Source organism: Oncorhynchus mykiss, chromosome 13, assembly GCF_057628025.1.
Source record: "Oncorhynchus mykiss isolate SJ-2025 chromosome 13, ASM5762802v1, whole genome shotgun sequence".
Classification (NCBI taxonomy): Eukaryota; Metazoa; Chordata; class Actinopteri; order Salmoniformes; family Salmonidae; genus Oncorhynchus; species Oncorhynchus mykiss.
Window position 1 is genome coordinate 1,668,933 of NC_143034.1, and position 21,068 is coordinate 1,690,000.

At 51.6% G+C, this 21,068-nt stretch overlaps 2 protein-coding genes across 2 annotated transcripts in view; both read right to left on the bottom strand.

Moving 5' to 3' along the window:
- LOC118938109 (unconventional myosin-XV-like) overlaps window positions 1-7,504 on the bottom strand; it is a 136,072-nt gene extending 128,568 nt beyond the window's left edge. Inside the window, exons 1-4 of the mRNA XM_090194551.1 lie at window positions 6,987-7,504; window positions 5,229-6,659; window positions 4,756-4,961; window positions 4,181-4,475 (exon numbers count right to left, since the gene is read on the bottom strand). Of these exons, the coding sequence (XP_090050677.1) occupies window positions 4,181-4,475; window positions 4,756-4,961; window positions 5,229-6,659; window positions 6,987-7,406 (2,352 nt within the window). The 5' untranslated portion in view covers window positions 7,407-7,504. The remainder of the gene's footprint in view (window positions 1-4,180; window positions 4,476-4,755; window positions 4,962-5,228; window positions 6,660-6,986) is intronic.
- A 20-nt stretch (window positions 7,505-7,524) lies between these two features.
- LOC149978476 (uncharacterized) lies at window positions 7,525-11,566 on the bottom strand. The gene is made up of 3 exons (XM_090194552.1): window positions 10,830-11,566; window positions 7,611-10,233; window positions 7,525-7,530 (listed from the first exon to the last, which is right to left on the bottom strand). The coding sequence occupies exons 1-3, from the start codon at window positions 11,486-11,488 to the stop codon at window positions 7,525-7,527; spliced, it is 3,288 nt and encodes a 1,095-aa protein (XP_090050678.1). The 5' UTR covers window positions 11,489-11,566.
- Between the last annotated feature and the right edge of the window lie 9,502 nt (window positions 11,567-21,068).

The following is a 21,068-nucleotide window of genomic DNA, read 5'->3' on the forward strand; positions in this document are numbered from 1 at the left end:
TGGATACTAACCCTATGGATCCTAATGCTATGGATCCCAACCCTATGGGTCCTAACCCTAACCCTATGGATCCTAACTCTGTGGATCCTAACCCTATGGATCCTAACCCTAACCCTATGGATCCTAACCCTATGGATCCTAACCCTATGGATCCTAACCCTATGGGTCCTAACCCTAACCCTATGGATCCTAACCCTATGGATCCTAACCCTAAGGATCCTAACCCTAACCCTAAGGATCCTAACCCTATGGGTCCTAACCCTATGGATCCTAACCCTATTGGTCCTAACCCTATGGGTCCTAACCCTATGAGTCCTAACCCTATGGATCCTAACCCTATGGATCCTAACCCTATGGATCCTAACCCTAACCCTATGGGTCCTAACCCTATGGATCCTAACACTAACCCTATATGTCCTAACCCTATGGATCCTAACCCTACGGATCCTAACCCTATGGATCCTAACCCTATGGATCCTAACCCTATAGGTCCTAACCTTAACCCTATGGATCCTAACCCTATGAATCCTAACCCTAACCCTATGGATCCTAACCCTATGGGTCCTAACCCCATGGATCCTATCCCTATTGGTCCTAACCCTATGGGTCCTAACCCTATGAGTCCTGACCCTATGGATCCTAACCCTATGGATCCTAACCCTATGGATCCTAACCCTAACCCTATGGGTCCTAACCCTATGGATCCAGACCCTAACACTATTTGTCCTAACCCTATGGATGCTAACCCTATGGATCCTAACCTTATGGATCCTAACCCTATGGGTCCTAACCCTATAGGTCCTAACCTTAACCCTATGGATCCTAACCCTATGGATCCTAACCCTATGGATCCTAACCCTAACCCTATGGGTCCTAACCCTATGGATCCTAACTCTATGGATCCTAGCCATATGGATCCTAAACCCTGTGGATACTAACCCTATGGATCCTAACCCTATGGGTCCTAACCCTATGGATCCTAACCCTATGGATCCTAACCCTATGGATCCTAACCCTAACCCTATGGGTCCTAACCCTATGGGTCCTAACCCTATGGATCCTAACCCTATGGATCCTAACCCTAACCCTATGGGTCCTAACCCTATGGATCCTAACTCTATGGATCCTAACCATATGGATCCTAAACCCTATGGATACTAACCCTATGGATCCTAACCCTATGGATCCTAACCCTATGGGTCCTAACCCTATGGATCCTAACCCTATGGATCCTAACCCTATGGGTCCTAACCGTATGGGTCCTAACCCTATGGATCCTAAACCTATGGATCCTAACCCTATGGATCCTAACCCTATGGGTCCTAACCCTATGGATCCTAACCCTATGGATCCTAACCCTATGGGTCCTAACCCTAACCCTTTGGTCCTAACCCTATGGATCATAACCCTATGGATCCTAACCCTATGGATGCTAACCCTATGGGCACTAACCCTAAACCTATTCGTCCTAATCCTATGGGTACTAACCCTATGGATCCTAACCCTAACCCTAGTTGTCCTAACCCTATGGATCCTAACCCTATGGATCCTAACCCTATGGATCCTAACCCTATGGGTCCTAACCCTATAGGTCCCAACCTTAACCCTATGGATCCTAACCCTATGGATCCTAACCCTATGGATCCTAACCCTATGGATCCTAACTCTATGGATCCTAACCATATGGATCCTAAACCCTATGGATACTAACCCTATGGATCCTAAACCTATTGGTCCTAACCCTATGGGTCCTAACCCTATGGATCCTAACCCTATGGATCCTAACCCTATGGATCCTAACCCTAACCCTATGGGTCCTAACCCTATGGGTCCTAACCCTATGGATCCTAAACCTATGGATCCTAACCCTATGGATCCTAACCCTATGGGTCCTAACCCTATGGATCCTAACCCTATGGATCCTAACCCTATGGGTCCTAACCCTAACCCTATGGATCCTAACCCTATGGCTCCTAACCCTATGGGTCCTAAACCTGTGGGTCCTAAGACTAGGGGAGAGCCAGGTAAGACTAGGGGAGAGCCATTTAAGACTAGGGGAGAGCCAGAGCCAGGTAAGACTAGGGGATAGCCAGAGCCAGGTAGGACTAGGGGAGAGCTCTATAAGACTAAGGGAGAGCCAGGTAAGACTAGGGGAGAGCCAGAGCCAGGTAAGACTAGGGGAGAACCAGAGCCAGGTAAGACTAGGGGAGAGCCAGAGCCAGGTAAGACTAGGGGAGAACCAGAGCCAGGTAAGACTAAGGAGAGCCAGATAAGACTAGGGGAGAGCCAGAGCCAGGTAAGACAAGGGGAGAGACAAGTAAGACTGGGGGGAGCCAGGTAAGACTAGGGGAGAGCCAGGTAAGACTATGGGAGAGCCAGAGCCAGGTAAGACTAGGGGAGAACCAGAGCCATGTAACACTAGGAGAGAGCCAGATAAGACTAAGGGAGTGCCAGGTAAGACTAGGGGAGAGCCAGGTAAGACTAGGGGAGAGCCAGGTAAGACTAGGGGAGAGCCAGGTAAGACCAGGGGAGAGCCAGAGCCAGGTAAGACTAGGGGAGAGCCAGGTAAGACTAGGGGAGAACCAGAGCCAGGTAAGACCAGGGGAGAGCCAGGTAAGACTAGGGGAGAGCCAGAGTCAGGTAAGACTAGGGGAGAGCCAGGTAAGACTAGGGTAAAGCCAGGTAAGACTAGGGGGAGAGCCAGGTAAGACTAGGGGAGAGCCAGGTAAGACTAGGGGGAGAGCCAGCGCCAGGTAAGACTAGGGGAGAGCCAGAGTCAGGTAAGACCAGTGGAGAGCCAGGTAAGACTAGGGGAGAGCCAGAGCCAGGTAAATCTAGGGGATAACCAGAGTCAGGTAAGACTAGGGGAGAGCCAGGTAAGACTAGGGTAAAGCCAGGTAAGACTAGGGGAGAGCCAGCGCCAGGTAAGACTAGGGGAGAGCCAGAGTCAGGTAAGACTTGAGGAGAGCCAGAGTCAGGTAAGACTAGGGGAGAGCCAGAGTCAGGTAAGACTAGGGGAGAACCAGGTAAGACTAGGGGAGAGCCAGCGCCAGGTAAGACTAGGGGATAGCCAGAGTCAGATAAGACCAGGGGAGAGCCAGGTAAGACTAGGGGAGAGCCAGAGTCAGGTAAGACTAGGGGAGAGCCAGGTAAGACTAGGGTAAAGCCAGGTAAGACTAGGGGGAGAGCCAGGTAAGACTAGGGGAGAGCCAGAGCCAGGTAAGACTAGGGGAGAGCCAGGTAAGACTAGGGGGAGAGCCAGGTAAGACTACGGGAGAGCCAGAGCCAGGTACGACTAGGGGAGAGCCAGAGCCAGGTATGACTAGGGGAGAGCCAGAGCCAGGTAAGACTAGGGGAGAGCCAGAGCCAGGTAAGACTAGGGGAGAGCCAGAGCCAGGTAAGACTAGGGGAGAGCCAGAGCCAGGTAGCACTAGGGGAGACCCAGAGCCAGTTAAGACTAGGGGAGAGCCAGGTAAGACTAGGGGAGAGCTAGAGCCAGGTAAGACTTGGTGGAGAACCAGAGCCAGCTAAGACTAGGGGAGAGCCAGCTAAGACTAGGGGAGAGCCAGAGCCAGCTAAGACTAGGGGAGAACCCGAGTCAGGTAAGACTAGGGGAGAGCCAGGTAAGACTAGGGGAGAGCCAGGTAAGACTAGGGGGAGAGCCAGGTAAGACTAGGGGAGATCCAGAGCCAGGTAAGACTAGGGGAGAGCCAGGTAAGACTAGTGGGAGAGCCAGGTACGACTAGGGGAGAGCCAGAGCCAGGTACGACTAGGGGAGAGCCAGAGCCAGGTAAGACTAGGGGAGAGCCAGGTACGACTAGGGGAGAGCCAGAGCCAGGTAAGACTAGGGGAGAGCCAGAGCCAGGTAGCACTAGGGGAGACCCAGAGCCAGTTAAGACTAGGGGAGAGCCAGAGCCAGGTAAGACTTGGTGGAGAACCAGAGCCAGCTAAGACTAGGGGAGAGACAGGTAAGACTAGGGGAGAGCCAGAGCCAGCTAAGACTAGGGGAGAGCCATCAAAATCTGTCAGTTTAATGTTGAGACATCTGTTTTGTTTGCATTGGATGCATCTCAATCTACCGATATCTCCCTTCCGCATCTGTGGTTACAGGTTGCAGAGCTACAGCGATGTTTGTCAGACCATGAATTAAGGTAAGAATGTTGAGTAGAGGTTGTCCTACCTTCTCGTACCAGCTGTTGGGTTCCCCCTCTCTATTAGGGTTCCAGTCCGGTTCCCCCGTTCCCTCCAGTTTTCCCGGTGCTGCGGGAGTGATGCCCTCCGACTCCATGACCTCGCGGTACATGGACCACTTGGTGAGGTTCTGCACAGTTCCGTGCGGTAGAACCCTCTCGGAGGCCCAGACATCATCCCCCTCCTGGCCGGAGCGTGCGTTGCCAGCCCAGTGGCCAGATCGCGGCCCGTACGGCGGAACCACAGCGTAGCGGTTATCCTGCCCCTGAAGCCCCGGGGGCAGTCTGGAAGAAAAAGAAGAAGAGGAACTGTATTTACTTAAAGATAACAGTGTTGCAATATACTTAAATTACAGCTGGGTGCTCTACACTCTTAGAAACAGAACCCAGAACCATAAAGAGTTATTCTGCTATCTCTGTTGGAGAAGCCGTTTCGGTTCCAGGTAAAAGCTTTTCGCTCAACGAAGAGCCCTCAAATTACGCTTTGGTAAAAAGGTTCTACCTGTAAACTTATAGGGTTTGACCTGGAACCGTAAAGAGTTCTACCTGCAGCCTGGTAACCAACCTGTACGATGCATAACGGAGGTGCTGTGTGTTCTGCAGGGCCTCGTCCAGGTACGGATTCCCAAACTTCCGCATCAGCGTATTGCGTTCTGGCAGCCGGTACCGGTTTGGGCTCAGGAGATCCCGGTTCTCCTGCAACGCCTCAGAGAGCCTGGGGTTGGTGGGCCGGACGGACAGCGCCCCGCTGTCACCTAGACGATAGTCCACCTGCAGGAGAAAAGGAAACAGTCACTGACACAAAGGAAACAGTCACTGGCAGACAGGAAACAGCCACTGACTTACAGGAAACAACCATTGGCACACAGGAAACAGTAACTGGCAAACAGGAAACAGTCACTGACACACAGGAAACAGTCACTGAAACAGGAAACAGTCATTGACACACAGGAAACAGTCACTGAAACAAGAAACAGTTATTGAGGAAGTTGTCATTGGCATCAAGTAAACAGTGACAGACAGGAAACAGTAACTGACCTTCCTCATGTTCTGGTTCATCAGGGCGACGCCGAGGCGGGGCTTTTGCCCAGGGATCACAAGGGCTCCGTCCCCAAGTCGGTACCGTTTCTGATTAATCAGGTCCTGGTTCTGCGACAGGGCGCCTGACAGGGCTCCCGACAGGTCTGGCCCGCGAGGCTTACGAGGATCGATGATGACGCTTCCATCAGGCAGTTCGTAAGATACTGACTTCAGATACGGGTTCTGTAGAGCTGCCAGCAGGTTCGGGGACCGGGGTTTCCGTGGGTCGATGATGATAGAACCGTCCGGTAGCGTGTAGGAGGCTGACTTCAGGTGTGGGTTCATCAATGCGGAAGACAGGTTCGGAGAGATCGGAGCGTTGGGATCGGTGATCACAGTTCCTTCTAGGGCGTAGCTGGCATTCCGCATCGCCGGGTTCAGGAGTGCCGAAGACAGATTGGGCGAGGTGGGTTTCCGCGGATCGATGATGATAGAACCGTCTGGGAGCTCGTAGGAGATCGTCTTCAGGTACGGGTTGGATAACGCCGCCAGGAGGTTCGGAGATCTGGGTTTCCTGGGGTCGATGATAATCGAACCGTCAGGGAGCGTATACGAGGCTGATTTCAGGTGAGGGTTGTTTAACGCGGAAGACAGGTTAGGAGAGATGGGAGCATTGGGGTCTCTAATGGTTCCGTCCGGCAGAGTGTAGGAAGTGTTCATCATTGCTGGGTTCTGGAGCGCGCGGCCGAGGGACGGTGAGACCGGTTTCCTGGGGTCTATGATAATGGTACCGTCTGGTAGAGTATACGACGCTGATTTAAGGTAAGGGTTCAATAATGCCGCAGAGAGATTCGGATTCTTCTGCTGCTGGGGTCCGATAGCGATGGTACCGTCCGGTAAGGTGTACGATGCCGTCTTTAGTGCCGGGTTCATGAGAGCCGCCGCTAGGTTCGGTGGATCTGTGACCATCGTCCCATGGACTCTGTGGTTCTGGAGGGAGTTGCCAAACCGTGGCTCAGGTTGTAGCGGTCCGTAGGGGGAACGGAGCGGAAGGAGGCCACCCCGGGATCGAACCATCTGTCGCATCTGTGGGTTCTGCAACGCTCCGTAGTAGTCAGGGACAACGGGTCCGAAGGGGTTGCCCCCTCGGCGCTGGAGCATCGGGGTTCCAAAGGAGGCGTTCCTCATGTTGGCGTTCTGCAGGGCATTGTGGAGTAGAGGGGAGGGGCCGGGCTCGGAGTGGTAGTCGTATTGGGTCACCACTGGACCGTACGGGTTCCCACGACGCTGTAATGCCGGGCTTCCAAACGAGGCTCCACGTAGCGCCTGGTTCTGAAGAGCATTGGCTAGCATCGGGGAGGAAGAGGGGAGAGGTTCATCGTACCCGCCCATAGATCCATAGGAGGACATGGGTCGTTGTAACGGTGACGCGTATGAGGCATTACGTAGCTGTTGGTTCTGAAGCGCCCCCTGGAGCATGGGGGAGGAAGGCATCATAGGGTCTTCATAACCCCCCATATCCTGAGCATAGGGCGACATAGGCTGTTGTAGTGGGGAGGTGAAAGAGGCGTTACGTAGCTGTTGGTTCTGGAGCGCCCCCTGGAGCATGGGAGAGGAAGGCTGGGCGTACTCCGGTACCTGTTGGGCGTACGGTGACATGGGCCGCAAGCGAGGAGAGGTGAATGACGCGTTACGGAGGGTTTGGTTCTGGAGCGCCCCCTGCAGCATTGGGGAGGAGGGAACGAACTGCTCTGAATGGCCATAGGGGTCCTGGGCGTAAGAGTCAGAGTAGGGGTCCGGGGACGGGGCGCGGGGGAGTAGGGGGGAAGCACGTATGGAGGGGTGAGGAGAGGAGGGGCGGTGGGAGAGGTGAGGGGAGAGGGGAGGGTAGCATTTGAGAGAGGGTTGGGGAGAGGGAGGTGGCATGCCCGGCCCGCGAATAGACTGTCTCTTTATTAGGGGACGACCTCGGCCTACGGGTCTCCCAGGAAGGTACCTTCCCGACTCCATGTGGCTTAGAGGAGGGCGATGGCCTATCTGTGGTGAGGGGTGGTGAGTGAGACGGGGAGAGAGGCGGGGTGAGAGGGTGAGGGCAGTGTGGTTGGAGCCGACTGAGGCTCTAAAGGGAGGGACGTTCTGGGTTGGGGCCATCGGTCGTCCTCGTCTTCCCATGGGGGAAGGTCTGACGGTTCCCATGGGTACGGGGCCGCGACCTCCGAACCGTGGGCGCACCAGAGGAGTTTCGCCCTGTCGCAGGAGACGCGTGGAGTGGTGGGAGAGGGTGGGGGAGGCGGGGCGAGGTGCGGGAGAGAAACTACGTCTGGAGGGAGATGGGGAGGCTCGCATTGAGATAGGGGAGGAGGGTGGGAGGTGGATGGAGTCCCTTGGTCTTGTCCTGACCTGGGGGGAGGCAGGGGGGGAGGCACGACGGGGGGAGGAGGGGGAGGGAGTGCCGCGGAGGACCTTCCGCGCTCCAAAAGGACTTCCTCCCCCCAAACGGGAGGGAGAGGGTGAGGAGAGGGGAGGCATAACTCTGCATATGGAGCCGCGGGGGGAGGAGGGGGGAGAGCGTCGGATCATGGATGCTCGGGGGGAGATGGGGGGAGACGGGGGGCGGCGGGGGGAGAGGGCCAGGGAAGGGGGGCGCTGGGGCTGGAGTCGTCGATGCGTGGAGTGGGGTGAGGTTATGAAGGATGAGGGGGGAGACATCCTCCTGTGGAGAACAGAGGAGGGTCTCTGGCCGAGGGGAGGTAAGCCTCTCATGGAGGGCTGGGGGGATGGGGAGAGGCTGCGGGTGGGCAGGGGTGAGCCCCGGGGGGAGGGGGAGAGGCTGCGGCTGGGCAGGGGTGAGCCCCGGGGGGAGGGATGCTGGGACATCATCTTCTGCTGGGGTGACATCATCATCGGGGAAGGGTGGGCTCGCTGGGGGTGGGGGGACATCCGGGGGGAGCGGGGCATCACAGGGGTTCGTGGGTACCCCATTGGTCCGCCCATCATGGCCCCGCCCATCCCATTCGGGACGTTATGCTGCTTTATCAACATGGCCGTCGGGGTAGGGGCCTGGGGCATCCGCTCAGACATCATCTGTTGTTGTGGTGACATCATCATATCGTGTGGCGACAACACCTGTTGTTGCTGTGACATCATATGTAATTGCTGTTGCATCATAATGTCTTCCATCATTTGTTGTTGTGCTGACATCATTTGTTGAGGTGGTGACATCGTCATATTGTGTGGGGACATCATGCCTTGTTGCCGTGACATCATATGTAGTTGCTGTTGCATCATAATGTCGTCCATCTGTTGCTGTGGTGACATCATCGGCTGCTGTTGTGACATCATCGTATCGTGTGGTGACATCATCTGTTGTTGCTGTTGCATCATCATGTCGTCAATCATCTGCTGTTTTGGTGACATCGTCATACCGTGCGGTGACATCGTCTGTTCTTGCGGTGTGGTCAGCTGTGACATCAGCAGCTGTTGTTGCTCCATCATCTGTTGCTGCTGCGACATCATCTTCTGTTGCTGGGCCAACAGCTGTTGCTGTGGTGACATCATCGACATGTCCTGCTCCTCATACTGTATCTCCGATAGGATTTCGTCGTGGTGACCGGGTAGCGGAGGAGGGGGGAAAGGTGCCGGGGGGACGTCCAGACGCTCCTTCCCAAACAGACGTACCTGAGGCCTGGGCACTCTGAAGGCCATCTCAGCCCCCTGCAGGGGGATCTCTCCCCCCATGGGGTCATACCCATAAGGCATCTGTGTTCCTGGCTGCTGGGAGTTGTAGGCATTGTAGGAGAAGTCTGGGAAAGGTAGTCCCTCTTCGCTGTAGTGCAGCTGGTAGTCCTGGTAAAGACCACCGCCCCCTCTACCTCCCATCGTCATCTCCTCATACACACCCATCCCGTCGTCATAGAATCCCCCCTGGCCCTGCATCCCGTTGTCGTAGTGACCTTGCTGGGGGTCCATAATCATCTGCTCGTCATAGACATTGCCATACTCATCGTACTCCTGCCCTGATCCCATTGGGTCATAGTACTCCATCGCCCCGCCTTCCTCGCCGTACATCCCCATCGGCTGCTGCCCGTAGTAACCCCCCATGGCGACCTGGTCGTCATAGTAACTCTGTTGTTGTTGTTGCTGTTGGTAGGGGTCGTAGTATTCACAGCCCTCGTCGTCATAGAGACCCTGCTGGTCATCGTAGTAACCACCCCCGTCATCGTAGAGCCCCGGCTCGTCCTCGTAATAACCCAGGTCCTGCGACGGAACATCGTAGTACTCCCCTGTGTCGTCATAGTAATACCCCTGATCGCCCCGCCCCCCGGCAACCTGCTGCTGCCCGTAGGGGTCCTCCTGATCATCGTAACCAGTATGACCACAACCGTAACCATGACCACCGTGAGCCTTTACAGACCGCCTCTGATATCCCCCTGCTCCTGCCACCCCCCGGGGGTCATACCCCCCCATGACCTGCTGGTCGTACCCCTCTGTGTACTCGTACACATCATTCCCGTCGTCGTCATGCTGATAGCTACCGTTCTGATACCCATAGGTACGATCCCGCTGTGCCTGCTGACCCTTCGTGCTGACCTGTCGGCTGTGAACCCCTCCTCCCTGACGGCCAAACCCTGGTCTCTGCCCACCCCCTGCCCAGCCCAGTCCTCCCATGGCACTCTGACGATGCTTGGTAGAGATAAACCGCTTGGTCAGCCAGTTGGTGGCCCCGGCAACCTGCCCTAGCAAATGACTCTGGGCCTTGAAGTCCGGCGCGCCGTTGGCCGTTTTCTTCCTGAACAGACCGTTGAAGAACCCAACTTTCTTCTCTTGTCCTTTTGTTCCTCTCCCCAGTCTGATCAACATGTAGGACTGCTTTTTCCCACCATCCTTCTCCTCCTTCTCCTTCGCCTCCTTCTCTTTCAACTTCTTGACCTTCTTGGAGTGGTTGAACCGTATCATGAACTTAGATGTGTTTTTCAGTATTGACTCCCTGCGCGTCTTCTTCTTCACCTTGTTCTCGCGGTTTCTGTGGAGGGAGGGAGGGAGGGAGGGAGGGAGGGGGAGGGAGGGAGGGTTTGATGGAGGGAGGGAGGAAGTGGGGGAGGGAGGGAGGGATGGTGGGAGGGAGGGAGGGGCGAGGGAGGGAGGAAGTGAGGGAGGGTTCGATGGAGGGAGGGAGGTAGGGTAGGTTCGATGGAGGGAGGGAGGGAGGGTAGGTTCGATGGAGGGATGGAGGGAGGGAGGGTGCGAGGGTGGGTTCGATGGAGGGAGGGAGGGAGGGTGCGAGGGAGGGTTCGATGGAGGGAGGGAGGGAGGGAGGGAGGGGGCGAGGGAGGGAGGTTCGATGGAGGGATGGAGGGAGGGAGGGGGCGGGGAGGGTTCGATGGAGGGAGGGAGGGAGGGAGGGAGGGAGGGAGGGGGGGGGCGAGGGAGGGAGGGAGGGAAGGATGGTGGGATGGAGGAAGTAAAGTATAGTTATGGAACTATAAAAGACTATTACCGGTGATCCCTGGACTATTGTGTAACGATCTCAAAGGCATTACAATCCCTGGACTATTGCGTAACGATCTCAAAGGCGTTACAGTAAATAATGTAAAGTTAAAAAATGAAAGAGGTCCATACTTGCGGAGGCGTTTCCCCAGGCCCATGAACAGTCTGGAGGTTCCTCCCATCTTCTTCCTGGAGTTCCTTCGTCTGCGCACCCCCGAAAACCTCATGAACATCCTGGACAAGTTTTTCAGACCCTTCTTAGGGAGCTCTTTAACCGGAGGTTCTGGAGACACCTCCTTCTTCCTCTTCTCTTTCTTCTTGTTTTTCTCTTCTCCCTTCCCTCCTTTGTCTTTATGATGACGGCCATCTTTAGACTTCTTCTTGCGCTTCCTGTCGTCCTCGTCCTCATCCTCCTCTTCCTCGTCTTCTTCTTCTTCGTATTCTTCATCTTCGTCCCCACGGCGACCATGGGACTTCCCCTTAGCAGATTTACCCCCTCGACCCCTCCCTCTATCATCATCAGAGTTTTCCTCTTCCTCCTCCTCCTCTTCCTCACTCAGGAACTCCTCTTCTGACTCCTCCTTCTTTGCCTTCCCTTTATCTTTTCCTTTCTTGTCCTCCTTTTGTCCCTTTCCTTTTGTGGGAGGCTCCTCCTTGCCTTTCTTCCCTCCTTTCTTGTCCTCCTTTCCTCCCTTCTTTCTGTCATCTTTCCCTGTCTTTACCTCCTCTTTCTGTTTCTCAGGTTCCGGCTTGCCTCCTTTCTTGTCTTTCTTGTTGTCTTTCTTCGGCATCCTGATTGGCTGTTAGAGACCCACCATGTCCTCTACTGGAGACCTGCTATACACACCCACACACACGAACACGCACACACACACACTTGTTAGCTAAGAACAGTTTATGCCTGAAAAGTAACACCTAATTTCAATTACATTCTAAAACAAGCCGATACCTCGTTACTTCTAATACATTTAAAACAGTCATTCAGTGTGCCATGCCTGTGTCCTTGGATGTGACTTGTATGTTACCTGTATGTTACCTGTATGTTACCTGTATGTTACCTGTCCTATATGTTACCTGTATGTTACCTGAATGTTACCTGAATGTTACCTGTTATTACCTGTATATTACCTGTATATTACCTGCATGTTACCTGTATGTTACCTGTATGTTACCTGTATATTACCTGTATGTTACCTGTGTATTATCTGTATATTACCTGTATGTTACCTGTATGTTACCTGTATATTACATGTATGTTACCTGTGTATTATCTGTATATTACCTGTATGTTACCTGTATGTTACCTGTATATTACCTGTGTATTACCTGTATGCTACCTGTGTGTTACCTGTATGTTACCTGTATATTACCTGTGTGTTACCTGTATGTTACCTGTGTGTTACCTGTATGTTACCTGTATGTTACCTGTATGTTACCTGTATATTACCTGTATATTACCTGTCTGTTACCAGTATGTTACCAGTCCTGTATATTACCTGTATATTACCTGTATATTACCTGTATGTTACCTGTATGTTACCTGTATGTTACCTGTATGTTACCTGTGAGTTACCTGTGAGTTACCTGTATGTTACCTGTATATTACCTGTGTGTTACCTGTGTGTTACCTCTATGTTACCTATATATTACCTGTATATTACCTGTATATTACCAGTATGTTACCAGTGTGTTACCTGTATGTTACCTGTATGTTACCTGTATGTTACCTGTATATTACCTGTATATTACCAGTATGTTACCAGTGTGTTACCTGTATATTACCTGTATGTTACCTGTATATTACCGGTATATTACCGGTATATTACCTGTATATTACCTGTATATTACCGGTATATTACCTGTATATTACCTGTATGTTACCTGTATGTTACCTGTATGTTACCTGTATGTTACCTGTATATTACCTGTGAGTTACCTGTATGTTACCTGTATATTACCTGTGTGTTACCTGTGTGTTACCTGTATGTTACCTATATATTACCTGTATATTACCTGTATATTACCTGTTTGTTACCTGTATGCTACCTGTATATTACCTGTATATTACCTGTGTGTTACCTGTATGCTACCTGTATGCTACCTGTATGTTACATGTATATTACCTGTATATTACCTGTGAGTTACCTGTATGTTACCTGTATATTACCTGTGTGTTACCAGTGTGTTACCTGTATATTACCTGTATATTACCTGTACGTTACCTGTATATTACCTGTATGTTACCAGTGTGTTACCTGTGTATTATCTGTATATTACCTGTATATTACCTGTTTGTTACCTGTTTGTTACCTGTATATTACCTGTGTGTTACCTGTGTGTTACCTGTATATTACCTGTATATTACCTGTATGTTACCAGTGTGTTACCTGTATATTACCTGTATGTTACCTGTATGTTACCTGTATATTACCTGTATATTACCTGTATATTACCTGTATATTACCTGTATGTTACCTGTGTGTTACCTGTATATTACCTGTTTGTTACCTGTATGTTACCTGTATATTCCCTGTTTGTTATCAGTGTGTTACCTGTATATTACCTGTATATTACCTGTATATTACCTGTATATTACCTGTATGTTACCTGTATATTACCTGTATATTACCTGTATAATACCTGTATATTACCTGTATGTTACCTGTATATTACCTGTATATTACCTGTATGTTCCCTGTATATTACCTGTATGTTACCTGTATATTACCTGTATATTACCTGTGTGTTACCTGTATATTACCTGTATATTACCTGTATGTTACCTGTATATTACCTGTATGTTACCAGTGTGTGTGAGTAGCGCAGTTTACCTGTGTGTCCGTGCGTAGCGTGCCTCGGTTTAAATCCTCACGGTGAGGTGTGTGTGGAAGAGTGTGTCGTCCTAAAAGCAGAGGTCACTGCTGATCCCGGAGAACATAACGGGGGACACACAGACAGACAAGAGAGAGCTGTTAGTCAGACGACCGGTCTGTTGACGGCGGCTGCCACACACTATCCAAACCAATCAGAGAAAGGTATTTCAGTTGAAGAATCAGATTGTGTTGGGTGAGATGTGTTCCTAATATCCAGATGGCCCAGAGACTCCCTACCAACAACACAGATCCCACAGCAGCATTAACCAACTAGACTCTTAGACTCAGACCTCTGACAGCTACCGCCACTCTGTTCAGAGGAATTCCCTCCGTGTGAGAGATGTCTAAGGGTAAAGAGGGTGCTGATAACCAGGCAGCTCCACAACAACTACCTACAAGAAAGACAGCTTCTAACGAGGCCCTGTAGCCTCCAACACAGCAACTACCTACAAGACAGCACCTAACGAGTCCCCTGTAGCCTCCAACACAGCAACTACCTACAAGACAGCCCCTAACGAGTCCTCCAACACAGCAACTACCTACAAGACAGCCCCTAACGAGGCCTCCAACACAGCAACTACCTACAAGACAGCCCCTAACGAGACCTCTAACACAGCAACTACCTACAAGACAGCACCTAACGAGTCCCCTGTAGCCTCCAACACAGCAACTACCTACAAGACAGCCCCTAACGAGACCTCCAACACAGCAACTACCTACAAGACAGCTTCTAACGAGGCCCTGTAGCCTCCAACACAGCAACTACCTACAAGACAGCACCTAACGAGTCCCCTGTAGCCTCCAACACAGCAACTACCTACAAGACAGCCCCTAACGAGTCCTCCAACACAGCAACTACCTACAAGACAGCCCCTAACGAGGCCTCCAACACAGCAACTACCTACAAGACAGCCCCTAACGAGACCTCTAACACAGCAACTACCTACAAGACAGCACCTAACGAGTCCCCTGTAGCCTCCAACACAGCAACTACCTACAAGACAGCCCCTAACGAGGCCTCCAACACAGCAACTACCTACAAGACAGCTTCTAACGAGGCCCTGTAGCCTCCAACACAGCAACTACCTACAAGACAGCACCTAACGAGTCCCCTGTAGCCTCCAACACAGCAACTACCTACAAGACAGCCCCTAACGAGTCCTCCAACACAGCAACTACCTACAAGACAGCCCCTAACGAGGCCTCCAACACAGCAACTACCTACAAGACAGCCCCTAACGAGACCCTGTAGCCTCCAACACAGCAACTACCTACAAGACAGCCCCTAATGAGTCCCCTGTAGCCTCCAACACATTAACTACCTACAAGACAGCCCCTAACGAGTCCCTGTAGCCTCCAACACAGCAACTACCTACAAGACAGCCCCTAACGAGTCCCTGTAGCCTCCAAAACCTCCTTCTATGCTCTGTGTCCTGCCTGCTAACCGTTCTGTAAAGTTATCGTTAGCCCCTCTAGGGTCGCTGTGTTCAGCTGGGGTCTCCAACTCCTCCGTTTACCTCAGTCGTTTATTCTGTCTCTAAAAATAACCCTCCTTCTCTGGTCAACCCCCGACACACGTACTCACTCAACAAGATGCTCAAGGAACATTCAAGGAGAAAGTCACTCCTCGCTCTACGGAGACGGTGTGTGTGAATAGTTTTCCTTGTAGTGTAGTTGTAGTAGACGTCTTGGTACGGCAGGCCAGGAGCTCAGGTGTGTGTGTGTGTGTCGCTAGTGGGGTGGGCCAGGAGCTGTAACTATATCTGAATTACCTGGGGGGAGGAGCATCAATAATAAACTACTACTAGATAGAAGAGAGGGAGAGGGAGGGAGAGCTGAGAGGGAGAGATGGGGATGGAGGGAGAGAAGAGAGAGAGAAGGGGAGGGAGAGAGGGAGGGAGAGAAGGGGCGGGAGAGAGGGAGGGAGAAGGGGTGGGAGGGAGAGAGAGAAAAGAGAGAGAGGGAGAGGGAGGGAGAGCCGAGAGGGAGAGAAGGGGAGGGAGGGAGAGAAGAGAGAGAGAAGGGGAGGGAGAGAGGGAGGGAGAGAGGGAGGGAGAGAAGGCGAGGGAGGGAGAGGAGAGAGAGGGTGGAGGGATGGAGAGAGAGAGAGGGGGAGGGATGGAGAGAAGAGAGAGAGAAGGGGTGGGAGGGAGAGAGATAAGAGAGAGGGGGGAGGAAGGGCAGGAGGGAGGGAGAGAAGAGAGAGAGGGGAGGGAGAGAGAAGGGGAGGGAGGGAGGGAGAGAAGGGGAGGGATGGAGAGAAGAGAGAGAGAAGAGAGGGAGGGAGGGAGGGAGGGAGGGAGGGAGGGAGGGAGGGAGGGAGGGGAGAAGGGGATGGAGGGAGGGAGAGAAAAGAGAGAGAGAAGGGGAGGGAGGGAGAGAGAGAGAGGTAGAGAGAGAAAGAGGGAGAGAAGACAATGAAGAGTGGGAGAAAAGTAGAAAAGGAGAGGAAGGAGATAGAGATAGAGGGGAGGGGGAGAGAGAGAGAAAGAGAGAGGGGGAGAGAGAGAGAGAGAGAGAGAGAGAGAGAAAGAGTGTTTGCAAAAGTACAAGTGAAATCATTGGGAAATAGACTGAGCAGCCATGAAACGTTGTCTCAAGTGATTGTCTTCCCTTAGAGTATCAGTAACACACACACACACACACACACACACACACACACACACACACACACACACACACACACCACAATATCAATGTCAGTACTGTGATTATTCGAGCCCTCAACCAAGTGATTCCTGTTACAGCATTGCAGAGCGGGAGGTGGGGGGGGGGGGGGGGGGGGGGGTGGGGGGGGGGGGGGGTGCATCCTGCTCTCTGTAACTAATTGGCCCATATCACTGACCAGATGGATTGCCAGATCATGATCTCTGTAGAACTAGCTGGTCGTAACCGAAGACGGCCTGTTGACACACTAACAAAATTAGACCTGGTGTAACTATTATTTCACCATCTACCTACTGTACCTGACCAGCCTACCTATCCACCCACTATATACTCACGATCTACCCACTATCTACCTACTGTACCTGACCAGCCTACCCATCTACCCACTATCTATCTACCTACCTGACCAGCCTACCTATCTACCCACTATCTACTTACCTGACCAGCCTACCTATCTACCCATTATCTACCTACCTGACCAGCCTACCTATCTACCCACTATCTATCTACCTACCTGAAAAGCCTACCTGTCTACCCACTATCTACCTACCTGACCAGCCTACCTATCTACCCATTATCTACCGACCTGACCAGCCTACCTACCCACCCACTATCTACATAACTGGTCAGCCTACCAATCTACCCACTATCTACTTACCTGACCAGCCTACCTATATACCCACTACCTACATACCTGACCAGCCTACCTACCTACCCACCCACTATCTACCTAACCAGCCTACCCATCTACCCACAATCTATCTACACACCTGACCAGCCTTCCTATATACCCACTATCTACCTACCTGACCAGCCTACCTATCTACCCATTATCTACCTACCTGACCAGCCTACCTATCAACCCACTATCTACCTGACCATCCTACCTATCCACCCACTATATACTCACGATCTACCCACTATCTACCTACTGTACCTGACCAGCCTACCTATCCATCCACTATCTACCTACCTGCCCAGCCTACCTATCTACCCACTACCTACCTATCTGACCAGCCTACCCATCTACCCACTATCTACCTACCTGCACAGCCTACATACCTACCCACCCACTATCTACATAACTGGTCAGCCTACCAATCTACCCACTATCTACCTACCTGACCAGCCTACCTATCTACCCATTATCTACCTACCTGACCAGCCTACCTATCAACCCACTATCTACCTGACCAGCCTACCTATCTACCCACTACCTACCTGACCAGCCTACCTATCTACCTATTATCTACCTATTATCTACCTACCTGACCAGCCTACCTATCAACCCACTATCTACCTGACCAGCCTACCTATCTACCCACTACATACCTGACCAGCCTACCTATCTACCCATTATCTACCTACCTGACCAGCCTACCTATCAACCCACTATGTACCTGACCAGCCTACCTATCTACCCACTATCTACCAACATAACCAGCCTACCTATCTACCCACTATCTACCTACCTGACCAGCCTACCTATCTACCCACTATCTACCAACATAACCAGCCTACCTATCTACCCGTTATCTACCTACCTGACCAGCCTACCTATCTACCCACTATCTACCAACATAACCAGCCTACCTATCTACCCATTATCTACCTACCTGACCAGCCTACCTTTCTACCCACTATCTACCTGAACAGCCTACCTATCTACCCACTATCTACATGACCAGCCTACCTATCTACCCACTATCTACATGACCAGCCTACCTATCTACCCATTATCTACCAACATAACAAGCCTACCTATCTACCCACTATCTACCTACCTGACCAGCCTACCTATCTACCCACTATCTACCAACATAACAAGCCTACCTATCCACCCACTATCTACCAACCTCACCAGCCTACCTATCTACCCACTATCTACCTACCTGACCAGCCTACCTATCTACCCATTATCTACCTACCTGACCAGCCTACCTATCTACCCATTATCTATCTACCTGACCAGCCTACCTATCCACCCATTATCTACCTGACCAGCCTACCTATCTACCCACTCTCTATCTTCCAACCTGGCCAGCCTACCTATCTACCCACTCTCTATCTACCAACCTGACCAGCCTACCTATCCACCCATTATCTACCTACCTGACCAGCCTACCTCTCTACCCACTCTCTATCTACCAACCTGACCAGCCTACCTGTCTACCCACTATATATCTACCTGACCAGCCTACCTATCTACCCACTATCTGTCTTCCTACCTAACCAGCCAAACGATCTACCTACTACCTACCTGACCAGCCTACCTATCTACCCATTATCTACCTACCTGACCAGCCTACCTATCTACCCATTATCTGTCTTCCTACCTAACCAGGCAAACGATCTACCTACTACCTACCTGACCAGCCTACCTATCTACCAATTATCTACCTACCTGACCAGCCAAACTATCTATCCACCTTCATACCTGTCCACTCACTTTTCAGGAAGTATTCACACTTCCTAACCAGGCTGGTTGCCCGATCCTCTTCTACCTACCTGACTAGGCTGGTTGCCAGGTCCTCTTCTACCTACCTGACTAGGCTGGTTGCCACACCCTCTTCTACCTACCTGACTAGGCTGGTTGCCAGACCCTCTTCTACCTACCTGACTAGGCTGGTTGCCAGGTCCTCTTCTACCTACCTGACTAGGCTGGTTGCCACACCCTCTTCTACCTACCAGACTAGGCTGGTTGCCAGACCCTCTTCTACTTACCTGACTAGGCTGGTTGCCAGACCCTCTTCTACCTACCTGACTAGGCTGGTTGTCAGACCCTCTTCTACCTACCTGACTAGGCTGGTTGCCAGAACCTGTGATACATACTGTGTCCAGGTTCTCTTCTCCCTACCTGACTAGGCTGGTTGCCAGAACCTGTGATACATACTGTGTCCAGGTTCTCTTCTCCCTACCTGACTAGGCTGGTTGCCAGGTCCTCTTCTCCCTACCTGACTAGGCTGGTTGCCAGATCCTGTGATACATACTGTGTTGCCAGGTTCTCTTCTCCCTACCTGACTAGGCTGGTTGCTAGATCCTGTGATACATACTGTGTTGCCAGGTTCTCTTCTCCCTACCTGACTAGGCTGGTTGCCAGATCCTGTGATACATACTGTGTCCAGGTTCTCTTCTCCCTACCTGACTAGGCTGGTTGCCAGATCCTGTGATACATACTGTGTTGCCAGGTCCTCTTCTCCCTACCTGACTAGAATGGTTGCCAGATCCTGTGATACATACTGTGTTGCCAGGTCCTCTTCTACCTACCTGACTAGGCTGGTTGCCAGATCCTGTGATACATACTGTGTTGCAAGGTCCTCTTCTACCTACCTGACTAGGCTGGTTGCCAGATCCTGTGATACATACTGTGTTGCCAGGTTCTCTTCTCCCTACCTGACTAGGCTGGTTGCCAGATCATGTGATACATACTGTGTTGCCAGGTTCTCTTCTCCCTACCTGACTAGGCTGGTTGCCAGATCCTGTGATACATACTGTGTCCAGGTTCTCTTCTCCCTACCTGACTAGGCTGGTTGCCAGGTCCTCTTCTCCCTACCTGACTAGGCTGGTTGCCAGATCCTGTGATACATACTGTGTTGCCAGGTTCTCTTCTCCCTACCTGACTAGGCTGGTTGCCAGATCCTGTGATATATACTGTGTTGCCAGGTCCTCTTCTCCCTACCTGACTAGGCTGGTTGCCAGATCCTGTGATACATACTGTGTTGCCAGGTTCTCTTCTCACTACCTGACTAGGCTGGTTGCCAGATCCTGTGATACATACTGTGTTGCCAGGTCCTCTTCTCCCTACCTGACTAGGCTGGTTGCCAGGTCCTCTTCTCCCTACCTGACTAGGCTGGTTGCCAGATCCTGTGATACATACTGTGTTGCCAGGTCCTCTTCTCCCTACCTGACTAGGCTGGTTGCCAGATCCTGTGATACATACTGTGTTGCCAGGTTCTCTTCTCACTACCTGACTAGGCTGGTTGCCAGATCCTGTGATACATACTGTGTTGCCAGGTCCTCTTCTCCCTACCTGACTAGGCTGGTTGCCAGGTCCTCTTCTCCCTACCTGACTAGGCTGGTTGCCAGATCCTGTGATACATACTGTGTTTCCAGGTTCTCTTCTCCCTACCTGACTAGGCTGGTTGCCAGATCCTGTGATACATACTGTGTTGCCAGGTTCTCTTCTCCCTACCTGGCTAGGCTGGTTGCCAGATCCTGTGATACATACTGTGTTGCCAGGTCCTCTTCTACCTACCTGACAAGGCTGGTTGCCAGATCCTGTGATACATACTGTTTTGCCAGGTTCTCTTCTCCCTACCTGTCTAACGACCTAGTTGACAGATAAATAGTCACTGGGGGAGGCAATGATTCAAAAGGAATCGCTCAACACACACACACACACGCACGCACGCACACACACACACACACACACACACACACACACACACACACACACACACACACACACACACACACACACACACACACAGGTCTAAATATAGCATAGCTGCAGGTAGCAATCAGCCACAACAAAGCGAGACACACACAGACCCCCCCCCCCCCATGATCTAGTTGACGTATGTTTGTATGTAAAGTTAAGGTATGTTTGTATGTAAAGTTAAGGTATGTTTGTATGTAAAGTTAAGGTATGTTTGTATGATGTAGTTGACGTATGTTTGTATGTAAAGTTAAGGTATGTTTGAATGATATAGTTGACGTATGTTTGTATGTAAAGTTAAGGTATGTTTGTGTGATACAGTTGAAGTCGGAAATGTACATTTAGAAGTATGGTTGCAAGCTAATAGAATTTGGATGTGGTTTGACCTTTGAC